We start from the raw sequence: 17,511 nt of genomic DNA on the forward strand, positions 1-17,511 counted from the left end.
TGTTTCTCTCACATTGATATTTCTGTCTTTCCCTTTCCCTTCTACTCTCTCTAAAATCAATAGAAAAATACCCTCGGATGAGAATTAAAAAAAAAAAAAAAAAATTATATATATATATATATCACATCACACACACACAAACACACACAACAAATAATCAACAATTACAGGAATTTAAACTTTGCAACAGTTTCACACAAACACCTTTAATGAGTTAACTGCCACGATACTGAACATTGAAGGTCAGTCTCAGTATCATTACCTCTGCCATCTGCTGCTTCCTCTGAGCTTTTGTAGCCTCTGTGTAGGCATTGTGGTCAGTCTCGATGATGATGAGGTTGTTACTCTCAGGGTGAATGACAAATTTCCTGGGTGTGTACTGCAGTGGAAAGGCTACTTGATTAAAGACAGCACCTAGCTTCTCCAGTGCCAAAATCCTACGTCAAAAAGAAAGGGAGTTAATAGGCCGCTCACTCAGAACTACAAACTGGTGTTCAAATGGCCCCTGAGTCGTCACAGCAAACGTATCAACCCCTAAAGCTCTAGTGCTGGCACTGGACAACATGAAATACCAGACTTACAATCTGGAAGGTTCTGCGCAGGAGACAAGACAGGGAAGGCTCTCCACTTTGGCAACAGCCCAGCACTGTTTCATGGCAATTCTAGTTTTCACCAGTGAAATTCATATTAGAACCCTCAAATGAAATTTTTTTTATCACTCCAGTTAAAATGTCTTTATTATTACTGACAAACCTTTCAATAAAGAGCACCAATTCTGAAACTATTGTGAAGCACTGCAATTACCTGAAGATAGGTGGTATTTGTGCTGATGGCGTTTCATAAAAATGGCCTCCTGAACCTAAGTTTTATGAAACCCATGAATCCACTGTGAACAGCCAATAGTTATAACCAGGACACCAACAACATGGGTGGCATTAATAAAGGTTAAATAAAAAACAAAAAACCCAAAACTTAAGTCAAACTGAACAGGTTATTTTCCAGCTTGCAATATAAATAGCTCACTCCAACATTATCAGCGTAAACCAGGGGTCCTCAAACTTTTTAAAGTGGGGGCCAGATCACGGTCCCTCAGAGAGCTGGAGGGCCGGACTATATGAACTACTAATTCCTACTGTAACACCTCGGCTGCGCTCACTGCCCAAAAAACCTGGCGGGCAGTAGTTTGAAGACCCTTGGCGTAAACTATAGTCTGTCAACTTGTAAAAGGCCTAAATAATTTATATTAAGGTTAAAGTTTAAGCTGTAACAATGCAAATGACAAGACAGAATGAGAAAATGTTATGAGCGATCCTGCTCTAAAATTAACCCAATGGCATTGCCTAGAAAACAAGACCACTGAACTGTACTATAAAGTTTTAAAACTTGGCCCTGAAAGTCTAATCGGAAGCTAAAATTCCAAACACCGAAACTTGGCTATCAGGTTCCTAAATCCTGAGCCAAATAAAGGTTTCAATTGCAACATACTAGTTGGCTCTTTTGCCATCTCTTCGTAACTTTTTCCGACACTTTGGCAAAAGTACAGTCCAAGCCCTTGGGAGAAGGCTATTCACTGGCTTCAACTGTGAGACTCTCTCACCTCAGGGTATTGGTGGAGATGGCCACAATGCCTTCGGGACACTGTTCAGAGGCGAAGCCAGATGCAAATTCCAGGGTCTCATAAGACAGGGGGGTGAGATGGAAACGAGATTGGTAAGAATAGCTCAACCACGAGCGGCTTGACATGGCCAACACCTGAGGAAGGAAAAAAACACCTCGAGTAAGTTTGGGAAGAACTCAAACATAGTATGCTGAGCAAACACGCTCTCCCCCAATTTCACACTGCAGAATATCCAAATGAATTTTAAAAACCTGAAGAGTAACCTTAAGAAAAAGAGGCCTACCAGCCTAAGTGCCCATCAGCAGATGAGTGGATTACAAAACTGCACAATAGAATACTATGCTGTTGTAAAAAGGAAGGAACTCCTACCATTCGCAACAGCATGGATGGGCCTGGAGAGCATTATGCTAAGTGAAATAAGCCAGTCAGAGAAAGATAAATATCACATGGTCTCACTCATCTGTGGAATATAATGAACAACATAAACTGATGAACAAAAACAGATCCAGAGACACTGAAGTGTCGAAGAGACTGTCCAACCTCAATGGGAAGGCAGGGTGGGGAAGGTAAGAGATCAAACAAAGGACTTGTATGCATGCATATAAGCATAACCAATGGACACAGACACTAAGGGGTAAGGGGGGAGATGAAATGGGAGGATAAGGACACTTATGTAACACCTTAATCAATAAAGAATAAATTAAAAAAGAGGCCTAGAGAAGAGGCAGGATGGCTTACTCTTTGCTGAAAGTGTGGAATCACTCAGTCTCTGAGCCCGTTTTCATGTGTATAAAATGGAAATACTATCACAAGGCTGGATAGTTGTAAGGATTAAATGCAGTAACAAGGACTAGCACAGTACCACAAGTACTGATATTCTCACCTATAAAGGACGTCTTTCACATTATATATTATAGTAAGCTATGACACAGATATAAGGCTGCTCATGGGTAAGTGGTACCCTAGATGGGAGGTGTTCATCCAGCTAACACTGACTCTGCTCAATTTGCCCAGCCTGAGGGCTGAAGGGATCAACATCCCAATTTACCGATAATCAAATCATGAAACAGTGCCACTGAACATGTTAAGAAGCTCTGGATTAAGGGGCCCTAGATTTCCAACATAAAATAAAATAACCAAGATAGAGCTAATGACAAATTAAGTCTATATTGGTAAATTAATGAAAGAAAGCTTACACCAAGGAGATTTATCGTACTGATGGTACTAACATCCAAACATGCTGCCTACCCCTTTCATTACTTACTGCCTCCTGGCCTTGCATCCGAACACGAAAGAGTTTCACAGGACGGGACCCCAGGTACCTAGTCCGGGTGTCAGACAGATCCCCAGTGACAGGGTCCAGGACAGTTCTCAGCAGCACACCATTCTAAAAAAGGAGAGGAGTGGGTTAAGCCTACCCATGATGAAAGTTCCCCTGGCCACTTTATATAGTAAGTTCAAAGCAGATGGAAGGAAATGAGTTAGTTCACTGGTCGGCAAACTCATTATTCAACAGAGCCAAATATCAACAGTACAACAACTGAAATTTCTTTTGAGAGCCAAATTTTTTAAACTTAAAACTTCTTCTAATGCCACTTCTTCAAAATAGTCTTGCTCAGGAAGGTCGCAGGTTCCATTCCCAGCCAGGGGACATACCCAGGTTGGGGTTTTTATCTTGAATCAGGGTAAGCATGGAAGGCAATTGTTCCATGTTTCTCTCTCTTCCTCCCTCCCTCCCTCCCTCCTTTTCCTTTCTCTAGAACCAATGGAAAAATATTCTCAGGTGAGGATTAAAACGAACAAACAAACAAAACAAAAAAACCCTGACACTACCTGATCCTTAAATTCCTGCTTTTCATGCCAGGAAGAGCTCCTTTATTGCTCGTGGAGCCCATTGTGAACTGTGAGGTATTCGTTTTAAAAGCTGCATACAGGTGAATCTTGAGGACTCCACCTATTTCTGACCCAGAGTAAGGACGGCAAAGAATTTTCACCAAAAACTCTTTATGAAAATACTTTTCTCTAATCCTCATTTGTTCTAACTAGAGGCCCAGTGCACTAAATTCGTGCACTGGGGGGGGGGGGGGGGGTCTTCTCACCCCAGCCTGCACCCTCTTGCAGTCCATGAGCCCTTGGGGAATGCCAGAAGCTCCTGCCACCACTGCACTCGCCAGCCATGAGTCCAGGTTCTGGCTGAGCAGCAGCTCCTGCGTTGAGCATCTGCCCCCTGGTGGTCAGTGCATGTCACAGAGACCGTTCAATTTGCATATTAGCCTTTTATTATATAGGATTATTATAGAGGATTAGAGCTGAGAACATTGGAAACACAGAGCAGCATCATTCACTGAATGGTAACTGAAACCATGGGCACAGAAAATTCCCATATTGAACAAAGGAGTGCATGAAACCTAAAGGACACCTGACACCAACAATATGTCCCCCCTAGATTTCTTACCTGTAGCCCAATATTCAGGTATAGGAAGCCAATAGAGCCCCTCTCACCCAGCTCATCCTGCTTCTCCGTCCCACCCATTTCCACGATACACAAGGATTCAGGTTGGGCTGGGAGAGCCTGCATGCTCAGAGGTTGCAAGCAGTCCTATGGGAGAAAGAAAAGAACATGGGAAATTAGTAATTTTGGAAAAACCTACCCAGAGAAATCTAATTCTAGGAGTAAAGAACAATCTGAGGAGTGAGTTTCAACGGGGAAATGGGTTACTAGCTAAACTGAATCTTAAAATAAGCTCTGCAGAGGATCATGCTTTCCTCTTTTTGTCAAAGTGGATAATGGGGTTAAAGTATATAAGCAAGGTCACTTCCCCTAAAAGTCATCTAAAGCCCTCGAGCCGGCCCAAGTCCTTTTCTATAAAAACATTATTGGGAATTTTTTTGTTTAAACTATAAAGGGTTTAAAGAAGTGGTGAGCAGTCATTTTTAAAGCACTGCAGAAGACTCCTGACATGAGTCACTATGATATCCAGAAGCAACAGAGTTCAGGGTTCAGCACAGCTGATCTCAGAGACAGCCATCAGGAGTGGGCCAGGTGCTCAGGTTCCAACAGGAAGATTCTTGAAGTGGAGGGTGACACTCACTGAGGGGTCCAGGGAGATGATTCTGACAGTGTTGTCTACCAGTCCCACAGCCAGGAAGCGAGACCGCTGCTCTCCAGGAGGCACATTGGCCAGACTCATGCACACCACATCTGCTGACATCTCCTTCCGCTCTGTGTACTCATTCAGCTGTCCTGACTATAGAAGTGAAGACAAGAGAGGTCACAAACCCACTCACCACCAACCATGGACTCAGAAACTGGAGGCGGCCTTTTAAGTTCCTTTTTGCTTCCTCTCGTAAGAAAACAGCTCATAAGGACACATATATAACACTTTAATCAATAGTTTACCTCTTACTATAATCAATGATCAATAATTTCTCTACTTGAGATTCCAAGACTGAAAACTATGGCAAATATTTGGTGGAAAAGCCATAGATGGGGTTTCATAATTCCAATGAGAATTAAGATATGAACTTACCCACCTCCTACTCTCCCATAAGTGCCAAATTGGCTTGTAGGCACTTTCTTTTTTCATATATGTTTATTGATTTTTTACAGAGAGAAAGGGAGAGGGATAGAGAGTTAGAAACATCGAGGGGAGAGAAACATCAATCAGCCGCCTCCTGCACACCTCATACTGGGGATGTGCCCGCAACCAAGGTACATGCCCCTGACAGGAATCGAACCCGGGACCCTTGAGTCCGCAGGCAGACGCTCTATCCACTGAGCCAAACTGGCCAGGGCTCAATTCTCTTGCTTGTGAATATAATCTAGATACCTGGACTACAACTCACATCTCTACTTCTGGACCCTATACCAGCCCCACAGTAAATAATAAAATAACATACGGGATCCATCTCAAAATAGACCAGCTCTCCTCCTGTCAGGGCAATCACGACTTGTCGCTGGTTCACTGCACATTTCACAATTGTTTTCTTTCCAGGGGTCTTCCACTCATTGACTCTCTTGTCTGCTCGGATGTGCCGAATACCGTCAGGATATACCTGGAATAACAAGAAAGCCTGACTTTAGCGATCTGACACATTGCTCAGCATGTGTCACACCAATCAGACCTGTCACTCCTGTCAGATCTGGAGCCACTGCATTTGAAGCACCAGTTGGGTCAATGACAAAAGACCTGATAGGCTACAGGCAAGGTCAGCTTTAAAAATAGTTCTTATCTTGCAAAGTCTACTTCAAAGAAGTTTAAAGCTCATTAAGGTAAACACAGCAGCCTACATAATGAGGGCAAAGAAAGAAGCAAGCAAGGTGAGTAGTAAGTAGCTCTCTGATATCCTCACCTGCACCAAGGCATCATCTCCCAACAAGGAGCAGGACAAGGTTGGAGTGGTGCCCAGGAACCCAGAGTCAGTCACTTCTTCCACAGTCTCTCCGATAGACAACACAAGGGTGGCATTCACGAAAGACACAATGATGTAGGCATCAAACTCATCTGAAAGAGGAAAAAGAAAGGAGCTGGTTAGCTAATAAGTTATTAATTACAGCCAAATGAGACACACTAAGTTTTCTCTTCAGTAACCTTCCAGAAGAGGCACTTGTATGTGCAGTCACCACACACACGGCATAAGATGATCCCAAAAATAACTGAGGGTTGTAAGAGCCTACAGATATAATTAAGTGCCCAAAATACATTGAGTAGATATGCCCACTTCTAATACCTCTGAAAACTATGATTTTCTTGAGACATTAGCTGGAAAAATGCAAGAGGACAAAGCAAGGGAATCAGTGGCATGAAGAAATTTTAAATACAACGCTTATATATATTAAAGCTAAATTTATTTGTGCCAGATGCCAATTAAAAATATATATTTTGATGATTTTTTTTTTTTTTTTTTTTTTTAGAGAGAGGAAGGGAGAAGGATAGATTTAGAAACATCTATAAGCTGCTTCCTGCACACCCCCTACTGGGGATGTGCCTGCATCCAAGGCATATGCCCTTGACCGGAATTGAACCTGGGACCTTTCAGTCCGCAGGTCGACACTCTATCCACTGAGCCAAACCGGTTAGGGCACACAAGCTATTCTTAAAAGATACTCCTTATAACCAGAAAGGTGCCCGCCTTCTTCCAAATGAAGCTTACGTGGGAACACAAGACCTAATGAATAAAACCGATTACTTAAGTCTTCATGAGAATAAGTCATTCCGGCGTTGCAAACTGAGAACCTTGGTATGTCCCAATAGGAGTGACGTAAGAACACTAGATAACCAGGCAACAGGGAGGGGAAATTGTTTATATTGTTGTCCTTAACCTCTCTGGGACACTAGATAACCAGGAAACAGGGAGGAGAAACTGTTTATATAGTCAGTTCTTGACCTCTCTAGTTTTTTCACTATTTAAAAATACTACTACTCAGTGGTCATGAGCAATCGTATTAGGATTTGCTTTCCATTTAATGAACTATAGTTGAATAAACAAACACTAATGATTTTCTCAAGGGAAGTCAGAGGACCTGAGGTATACAGGCAATCTCAAGTTTCCCATGCACATCCCATTGTAAAAGGTCATCCATTTCCCATATATTCTACCCTACAACATATCTTCCACATCTGGCATACTGAATACTAATTAATTAATACTAAATTAGGGAACTTTTTTTTTTTTTAAAGAGTGAGATTTTTCTAGTTTACATTTGAATTTTCTCTATCAATTCCTCCCACAGAAACCAGGAAAACAAGGCACTAAATTAGGAGTGGCTACCTTACTTGCGCCACTTCTTCAAAACAGACTGTGGAAGAGCCACACTCAAGGGGCCCAAGAGCCACAAGTGGCTCTAGAGCCGAGGTTTGCCGAACACTGCCTTAGCAGAAGCTACAGTACCCTTTCTGCCTAACTTGAGCCTTGGTCAGAGTTCAATGACATAAGTTTGATCCAACCAAACCACAATCAAAGATAGTTTGGGTTCCAAATGATCCTAAGGTGATTCAGCTGAACTAAGATTACTGGATTAGTTCAGCAGAATCAGTATTCTTTATTTAAAGAAAAGATGTTTTATTGCTGTAATCTATAGCAGTAGTGCTCTAACCCATTAGCAAGACATAAAATCAATTTGGTGGGTTGTAATCAGTACTTTTAAACAGAAATATGCAGAAATAAATGTTTCACACAAAGTAAGGATTATAAGTAGTTTTGTGAGACCTTTTGCTTCAGTTGATAATACATGTGAGTACTGACTGGGTGGCTGAAAGGTAAGAATCAAAGATGGTTCCCAATGGGTGTAATCTAATGGCTACACAAGGAACCCAAAGTAAGGATTCAATTTCCAAATTATAAGCAGTTAACAGTGGACAAGGAGATAGCTGGTTTAAGATTCTTTTGTTTTAACTGTCAGCACGTATCAAATGCTTTGGGGACACCTTTTAAAATAAAGAGTTGTAAGATGGCACTATTCACATTCATATGAGTAATGACACAGTAGTTATTCCTGAAACAGGTATCTTAATCGTGCACAGCAAAACCATAGTCACACAACACCGAACTTGGAGGCTTAACAGCCAGCTGTTTAACCGGAAATTTCTGGTGTGCAAAAATAACAGGAATTGCTTGATTTTAGCATTATATGAATAGGGTGTCCTTTCCCATGTTCTCATTACTGAAATCTAAAACCTTAAAAGTTGTGCCAGAGCAAATTAAAGTCAAACAACAAAAAGGCTCAAACTAGGCAGGTTTTCAGGTCTTTTCCTTCAGTCACAAGGAAAAGGAGACTTCCAGACAACTTTTAACTTACATGCAAGAGAATGGGGGAAGGGAGGAAGGAGGACTACCTAGGTCCTTATCTTCCCTCTGACCCAAGACCCCACTACTCAGATATGAAATAGAGTTGCACAGTGGACTTAAATGTGGCAATTCAACATTTGCTGGGCAATTCAACAAGCAATAGAGCAAGGACTAATAATACCTGAAACCTGCTTAACATTACATTTTCTCAAAATATTCATTACCCTGTGAGCATTAAGCACACCGTAACCTCTACCTTTTCCATTTTATGGGAAGGAAGACCTGCAACAGATTAGTAGCCCTTGTATTTTGAGGTTATAGGTTAAAAGTTGGAGTTCAGAACAAAATCAAGCTTCAATCAAGGTAAATTACTACAAACAATAAACATCCAAATTGCTTTTATCCAAGGGTTGCAAGCTTCATATAAAACCGCAGTTCATTCCTCAGTGAATAATTTAGTAGGGTATAAAAATGCACCTTTGCCTCAATTAAATAGGACTTCTACCTGTCTGAGCACTGCTGAAGCAACCCAACAGAGAGAATGCTTTATTCTTCTTCCCCCTGCGAAGTATCTGAGGCTCAACATGCAGTCCACTCAAAAGGCTAAGGTAGGTGACCATTCGGATGATTTAAGCCCCCTTCATTCTTATTTTATATTCAGACTACTCAGTGTTTGACTTGCCTCAAATTATATTCAAAAAAGGGGTGGGAGGCTTTCTCCAGGACCTGATCATTCAGTTAGTATACCTGGAATATACAAAATTCCAAGGGAGAATATGAAGCTACAGATTCTTTCAGCTTAAAAACAAATCAGTCATATTTTCCACTTTCTGTGGAAGAAACTAAGACAAGTTGACTCCTGCCTCAGACCATTTAATACACAGGCAGAAGGGTATGCATTATTATTATGCACAAGGACATCCAACTGCAAAGTTACCCTCTGAGAGATGCCATCAGGGCAGCCTCAATATTTTGTGTAGGTCCCTCTCGCTGGGTAAACTCTAAGACCCATGACAGACCCTAGCGGTAGGTACACACCTGTGGTGATCAGCACCTTCACCAGCCACCTGTGGAAGAGAAAAAAAGGCTTGGTATTGGTAGTGTGCATCACCACGTACCAGCCATGGTTAGTATTGCCTGGAAGATTGTGGCATGTGTGGAATGTTCACTCAACAGTAACCTGGGGTATCTGGAAAGAGAACGAACACAGAGAACCTGTCCTGTTTTCATGGGTGATAGTCCAAATTATGGTTTTTCTAGAGTAAAATTTACCAAGATGTAGTCTTTCCCTAGATTTTGATATTCAGAAGAGAAATTTGTTCAGCTACCAGTTCCACCACGCACCATACTGCTTATCACTAACTCATCAAACATTGTCCAAAAAGCCCATTCCGTCCTCTAACCCCTCCTTGGCAATATGCTTGTGCCTTTCATCACATGAGAGCACACAATGGATTGGTATACTTATCTTCTTAAGGCGGCAAGTGCTTTGAGAATAGGAACCTATCTTTATTGCTGAGTACATGGGGGCATTCAAAAGACTGCAGGATGAGAGCATAGAACTTATCCTAACAAACGAGCAAGAATCACACTGACTCCCACTGCAGGGCCAGTCAAATGAGCAATGGAATGCAGGGGACAGGGCCTTCAATTTCTATTACCTTGATAAACTATCTTGAGACAGTGAACCTTAATAGGGTAGCTTTTGAAACTGAAGATAACTTTTCAGTAAATATAAGTCTACTTAAAAACAGTTTAAGAAGTAAAACAAACAAGGGAGGAAGCACATTAGTTTTTATCTCAAAGGAGCTTTCTAATTCGAACAGTCTTGGCAATGTTTTCAAAAGCCATGAAGTCAATCAGCTACCAAGATAAAGGTAAACATCAATACTGACCAGCTTCTCTATGACATTACATATAATAGTGAAATCTTTCAAAAATCATTTGTCTAATTATCTTCTCAGCTAAAATGAACCTAATTTCCTATTCACCTGTTCTTTTTTTTTTCTCTCTCTACTCAGATCGATTCCAATGCCTATATAAAAACAAAATCCACCAAAATGTGTTTTCTGCTAATAGAAAAAGGTTTCCTTCCTACACATTTTCCATTTCCCTTAAATTTGTTCCACACAACCAGAACATCTACATATCAGAAATAAATTCAGCTATTTCTTGAAAAAGCTCTGTTCGCTGGCCAGGGTCATCTTATTCACTAGTTCTACATTCCTAAGGGAACAAGAGGAAAAATGAGGTCTAGGAATAGAAATGAACTCAGTAAATAAAAGGGAAAATGGGAATTTCTGTTTAGAAGCTCAGATTCCATCTCTCCTCTATTCCTTTTCCACTCACTCTAAAATTCTGATTCAAATCCATCTATTTCTGCTTTCCTTAAGCACAACTACACCCATCAAGCAGGACTAACAAGCTTTACCAAAGCTCCTAATACTAGAATAACCATCAATTTCACTGTGGTTTCAGCACAAGAGAGGAACATGGTTAAAGATAAATGAAGCAAAACCTTTCCTTCACACCATATCGCTTACACAGATGAAACCAGTGTCTTACAGGTGAATATCACACATGAAGGCTCTATGATACCAAAGTGTATATGTACTGAATATTAACAACCTCCCTATGCACCCCTTACCCATTTCTACAAGAAGAAATAGGTGAAGGCATCCAGATTGGAAGAGCCTCAAAACACAGTATCAGGTCAGAAAAGGTTCTAGTATATGGTGCTAGATGACATGACATAGAACTATTATCAATCCAGCCGCTTACACCTATTGTCAGTGGCACTCAGACCCTCATTTTGACTGTTGGGAAAGGGCTGCTTACCTTCAATGTGCCGGCGCACTGTCCAGACAGCATTGGGGTTACCAGGTAGTTCAGAGACAGCCATTTCCGACACCTGACAGAGAGACAGACCACAGATCCCGTGAGCATGGAACTCAGTTCTCTGCTTATAACTACACCAGATAGATAATAAGGTCCCAAAAGCAGTGCTCACATTGTGTGTTGGATTAAAATAATGTAACCAGCCAAAACCCGTTTGGCTCAGTGGTAGAGTGTCGGTCTGTGGACTGAAAGGTCCCAGGTTCGATTCCGGTCAGGGGTATGTACGTTGGTTGGTTGCGGGCACATCCCCAGTAGGGGGTGTGCAAGAGGCAGCTGGTCGGTGTTTCTCTCTCATGGATGTTTCTAGCTCTCTATCTCTCTCCCTTCCTCTCTGTAAAAAATCAATAAAAATATATTTTTTTAAAAAAATAATAAAATAATGTAACCATCCAGTCAAAAAAGAACATAAGAAAAAAAAAAGTAAAAAATATTGGCAATACCCATGACAGACTTTAGCAAGAAATGATGAAACACCTGGGAGGATAGCTGTCGCACCAAAACTCTACACTTCCTTTGGGTATGGCCCACCTGCATCGTCCTCGGAGAGAGCATGTGGAAATGAATCAGGCCACCTGAGTTATTAGCATTCCATTGCTAACTCCCAATAGCCAAATGTCATCTCTTTATGGACCAATTCAAATGCCACATCCTTTAGGAAAAATCTTCCCTATCCTTTTGGTGGCAGTCATCTCTCCTTCCTATAAGTTCTGACAAAAGTCCCTATCACCATCTTTTAAGGTATCTTTCCAAAAAGGAACCTGAGGAAATGTTATCCTTCCCACTACAATTTTTATGCTCCTTAAGGTCAGAGTTAAGAATCCTATGAACGTCCTACAGTTTCTCAAACATTAAACAAAATATCTAAGGTGAACTCAAAATGATCTGGAATGAAAAACTGGGTGTGGCTTATCCATGAACTCTCTAAACTATCCTTACAAGTTTTCGGTAAATCTAAACCATCCTAAAATAAAAATTTTGTTAATATTTTTTAAATGACCTAGAGACAGTAAATTAGACAGCTTAATATATTGTATTTGTAACTTTTTTTGTAGGAAGAACTCAAGTATATTCATGAAAGACATTACCCCTTTCTTCACTTACTAATATGGTAATAGCAGCAATAGCTGATCATGGTACAGGAGAATCCTGGAAAACTTCATCACCAATTAAATGTAAATATCAGACACATTACATTCTATAACAAATGTAATATCTGACAGTGACCCTATTTAACTTAATGAGACCATAATCTATCCATATAAGCTCCATAAGAAATAAAGACAACAAAATACACATATGAAACAAAGACAACAAAAGGTTTTTCTCAATTACAATTTAAATTCAATATTACTTTGTATTAGTTCCAGTTGTATAGCATAACAAAGTTTTTTTTGTTTTTTTCTATAGAAGTGGAAAAAAGTAATAAGGGCAGGGGACTCAAAAACAACTCTTAATTTGGGTCATTTCTTACACTGTATACAAAATTTTCTGTGAATACATATATGCTAACCTTCATCAAGAAGCTCTGAATAGTAACTAATCAATAATTATTTGTCTAAATTGAGTTTGTATCATTGAAAATTTGGTGGATTGATGCATATTTTGAGTAAATCTATCAAATTCTTTGAACAGTAATATTAATATCTAACATTTACTGAACAGTTATATGCCAGACCTTGAGCTAAGTGCTTTATAATGCATTTATCTCATGTAATTTAGGCATCAATCCTTTACGGTAGGTTCCATTAAGCCCATTTTTACAGAAGAGGGAACAAAAGCTGAGGAATAGATATTAACTATATAGTAGAGCCAGAATTCAAAGCCAAGGTCATCTTGGCTGTGTCCCAATAAAAATCTACAAAAAAAAAACACAAAAACAAAACAAAACACACACACACACACACACACACACACAAAAAAAAAAAAACCACCAGGCAATGGGGCCTATAGTTTGCCACCCCAAGTTCTGAAAGCAAATTGCCCAGAAAGATTTATTTTCATTGTTTCCTCGAGTTCAGGAAAATGCCCGCGAGAGGCACCCTGTAGAGCCAGGGCAAGAGGATTTTCTGAGTGGGGCCCACTGAGGCCTGTCTCTCTGGAGATCCTGAGGGTTCTGAGGTGCTGGCTCTTTGTGTGATGACACTACTGCCCTCTCTACGTGGCTCATGGACACGGCTCTTCTTCAGATCCCTTAAAAGTGGAGAATATTCTGAAGGCCTTTTTCTACTATGCCATAACCTTGCTCTAGTCAGTGAATGTCCCTAATGCTTTTTCAACATTTGAATTTTTACATTTATGAAACATGCAAAATTTAAAAAACACACATCCTCATACATATACACATTTTGCTATATGACTTCTGAGGTTTAAGTTTTGAAAAATAATTAAAACTTAAAAAAAAAATATTTTACTACTAACAAAGTCAAGTTCCAGGCATTTGCTGTAAGGTCAACACTAGAATCAAGAAAGTAAGATGTAAGGTTTGAGATTATTTTGAATGACCATGTCACCTACAAGGCCCAACAATAAAGGGTTCATTAAAGAAATTCTGATCCATACACTCTGGTGGACAAATGCAAAAGAATTAAGTATAATGTGACTTAAAAGCACATAACAATAAGGAATAAGTTTAATAAGATAAAAATATATACACAATAGCCTGGCTGCTGTGACTCAGTGACTGAGTGTCAATCCATGCACCAAGAGGTCGCTATTTGATGCCCGTTCAGAGCACATGCCTGGGTTGTGGGCTGATTCCCCAGTATGGGGCATGCAGGAGGCAGCTGATCAATGAGTTTCTCTTTCTCTCCCTTCCTCTCTCTTTAAAAAATAAAATAAAAAATCAATGAAAATATATTATATATTACATACACACAGCATTAATAGGAAATATAAGAATCTACAAGCTGAATTAAAAAAATGTCAAGAATCTGGAAACTGAATAAAGAGCAAGAGCAAAATGTTCCATGCAGATTTCCTAATTTCCATGTAAAGGCTAGTGAGCCTGGAACTAACAGATATGATCTTTCCCTTTTATTCCCCATTTGCCACTTTTTAGAAATGTGGCCTATTGTGATAATATGTTAAGGAACAGGAAATTTAAACTCTAAACTTTATAGAAATAGGGAAGAAAACATTTTCCAATGTTTCCTTCCAAACCATGCAGATGATCTGTAACTCCAATCTTTTTTTTTTTTTTTAGAGAGAGGAAGAGGGATAGTTAGAAATATCGAAACATTGATCAGCTGCCTCCTGCACATCCCCCACCGCAACTAAGGCACATGCCCCTGACCAGAACCAAACCCAGGTCCCCGCAGTCTGCAGGCCGACACTCCATCCACTGAGCCAAACCAGTTTTGGCTAGTATCTCCAATCTTACCTCAAGTCCATGCCTCAAGACTCTCAGAGATGACCGGGGTCCCCGACCACAGGCCACATACAGCTGTGGAGTGTCTTCATTTGCCAAATCAGCTATCTGCATGGAAAAAGAAAGTCTTACTTGTGCTAAGTTTTCACACTGATCCCTGATTATTCTCAGTGAGCAAATCAATTTTCAGTTTATAAAGTTTATATATTGGCCATTGGCCTTAGGGACATGAAAGAAAAAGCCTGAATGTTCCAAAAAGCAAATCAGTTGGAAAATGTTTTTTACCAATAAATAAAAAGACAGTACTAGTTAAGTTAGCAAAGGATTTTTACTTAATGATAGAAGTGCTATCCTCCAACTAAAATTTAGCTTTTGCTTCCAAATAAAAATACAAACTATAATCTTATCAGTACCTGTGACTTTCTCACCAGTGAGTCACATTTATTCACATAACATTAAAATTTATAGATACCTCCAATTATTTCCCTCATCACTACTTTAATTGTATTTAATGTCTAGCGTTAGACTTCATTTCATCACAGATAACTATCTACAGATGCACCTATGATGTAGCTGCCCAACTAATAGGTAGCTCTGCACCTGGTTGTTTGACACCAACTGGGGAAGCCATATTCTCATATTGGCATCCCAGACAACTAGCTGCTTGTTTCCAGTACAATTATTTGTTGATCAATATATGAAAAGAGGTCAGTCATTTATAGTAGTTTTGTCAAATTGGACAGTTAAATGAAAGCTCTTTTGTAGGCAATTATCTGGCGCTGCTCATTGGGGAGGTGACTGGAAAGACCCACACCTGGCAAAACAAAATGGGAGAGAGGCTGTCCAACTCATCGACCAGCACCAGGTTTTTGAGCGGCCGTGGCTGAAAGAAGAATGTGTCTCCTTCTTCCAGAGGCATGGCAGATGAAAACTCAGGTTCTTCATCATCATCTCCAAGATGTGCAATTTGATATAAGTAACTGAGGAGAAATAAACAAAACTTTGGTTAAAAACGTTTTCTGTCTGAAGATAATGTCTGACATCATAAATGCTCATAAAATCACTTTATAACTATCTAATCCAAATTATAGCATGAACTTTTGAGTCAACATCTATAGTTTGAAATCTCTGCTTATCTGAGTAAAGTTTTCTCTTTCTCTCTTTTTTTAAAGAATAGAAAAGGAATGAAAAAATTAAATCCATTGAATTCAAATCAGTATAATGAAAGCATTGGGCTTCCACTAGAGTGCTTGGGTTTGAATCACAGCTCTGCCCTTAACAGCCACATTACCTCAGGCTTAGTACTTCACTTCACAATGCCTCACTCGCCTCATTTATGAAAATGAAATAATAGTGCTTTCCTAAAGAATTGAGTACTTACAACAGTGCATGGCACCTAGCAAACAATATGTTGGTCAAATAAGATGAAATATGGATAAAGAAAACCCACAGGAAATCAATAACCATTTTAATTTAATAATAATAAAAAAAAACAATCAGGCCATTTAACAAAAAAACCAGACCAAATCTATTGAAAACAAGAATTGGTGACCTTGCAGAAGTATGCAGATATGATTGAATTGTTACCCAAGCAAAATATAAAGTATCCAAAGAAAGTAAGCAATAAAATCTGTCCTATGGCTAATAATGCTTATTAGTGAACTGATTCAAAGGCAAACCACAAAGAAGAAAGCAATGTGAGAATAATCTATAACAATTTGCCACCATACGTTGAGTATGCAATGAGCTTTAGGGAAGCAGCTCGATGAATACAAAACAACAAGCTACTGGTCATATTTATCCTTTAAGTAATATATTAGACCTTTAATACAGAGCACTTAGAACAATATCCCATACAGCTTTTTAAAAGAAGAATGACTAAATCAGTGTCTGAAACACATAAGATACCCAATAAACCTCAGCATTTAACTTTTGGTAAACACAGCAGATTTTATGCTAAACCATGAAAAAGCAAATAAGGTTATCATCCTTGAACAATTTATAAAAAGCTTTGAGAAAATAGAACACAAATATTCACATGAACTCCTTATTCAGGCCAGATGCCTATGCAGATGATAAAGACCACCTGTCAGAGGTATCCTCAGTGTCTAGTAACTAAAGAATATGAGTTTATCTCCATCACAGGAAAGGTTGCTTTGGCTGAATCCAATAAAATAATTTCTGAGACTACACTATGCTCAAGATAGAGACTTTGGAACAAGACTGTCTGGGTTTGAATTCGATTTAGTCCTGTGATTAAATTTCTTACTTTTTTTTTTTTTAAGATTTTTTACAGAGAGGAAGAGAGAGTTATAAACATCGATGAGAATCATCGATCAACTGCCTCTTGCACACCCCCTTCTGGGGATGTGTCCACAACCAACATACATGCCCTTGACACAGGCCGATGATCTATCCACTGAGCCAAACCGGTTTTGGCTGTGATTAAATTTCTTAAATTCTCTGTAACCCAGCTCCCTAAACTATAACTGTGATGGGTAATGGCACTGTCTTAATGGGAATGTTATACATTCATATTTGTAAAGTGCTTAAAACAGCTTGGAACTTATATGTAAGCAAATGTTAAATTAGTGTTTGATTAATAAATAGGTTGCTGCACAGATTAAATGTGCTAACACCACATGTTCCTAATGCCCCAAATCACCACTCTTCAGTCTTCCAAATTTCAGCTGCAACAGAAATGAATAATTTCTCACAAGATCCAACTCACCTCATTCTGACAGCATCCCACCTGTATATTGTCCTCTTTTTTTCCTACTCTCTGCCCTAAGTACTCTATCCTGTGGGAGGTTGTCCGAGCCACAGGATATACAGAGGA

General features: G+C 39.6%; 1 protein-coding gene across 2 annotated transcripts in view; it reads right to left on the reverse strand.

The window, feature by feature from the left end:
* SF3B3 (splicing factor 3b subunit 3) overlaps window positions 1-17,511 on the reverse strand; it is a 39,566-nt gene that overhangs the window by 7,581 nt on the left and 14,474 nt on the right. For both annotated transcript variants that reach the window (XM_084906681.1, XM_084906682.1), the window contains exons 9-18: window positions 15,487-15,652; window positions 14,685-14,780; window positions 11,246-11,318; window positions 5,972-6,123; window positions 5,519-5,674; window positions 4,711-4,866; window positions 4,074-4,217; window positions 2,883-3,005; window positions 1,598-1,752; window positions 263-437 (exon numbers count right to left, since the gene is read on the reverse strand). In XM_084906681.1, coding sequence (XP_084762807.1) covers window positions 263-437; window positions 1,598-1,752; window positions 2,883-3,005; window positions 4,074-4,217; window positions 4,711-4,866; window positions 5,519-5,674; window positions 5,972-6,123; window positions 11,246-11,318; window positions 14,685-14,780; window positions 15,487-15,652 — 1,396 coding nt within the window. The remainder of the gene's footprint in view (window positions 1-262; window positions 438-1,597; window positions 1,753-2,882; window positions 3,006-4,073; window positions 4,218-4,710; window positions 4,867-5,518; window positions 5,675-5,971; window positions 6,124-11,245; window positions 11,319-14,684; window positions 14,781-15,486; window positions 15,653-17,511) is intronic.

This window comes from Pipistrellus hanaki (genome assembly GCF_964339955.1).
Source record: "Pipistrellus hanaki genome assembly, chromosome: 15".
NCBI classification, from domain to species: Eukaryota; Metazoa; Chordata; class Mammalia; order Chiroptera; family Vespertilionidae; genus Pipistrellus; species Pipistrellus hanaki.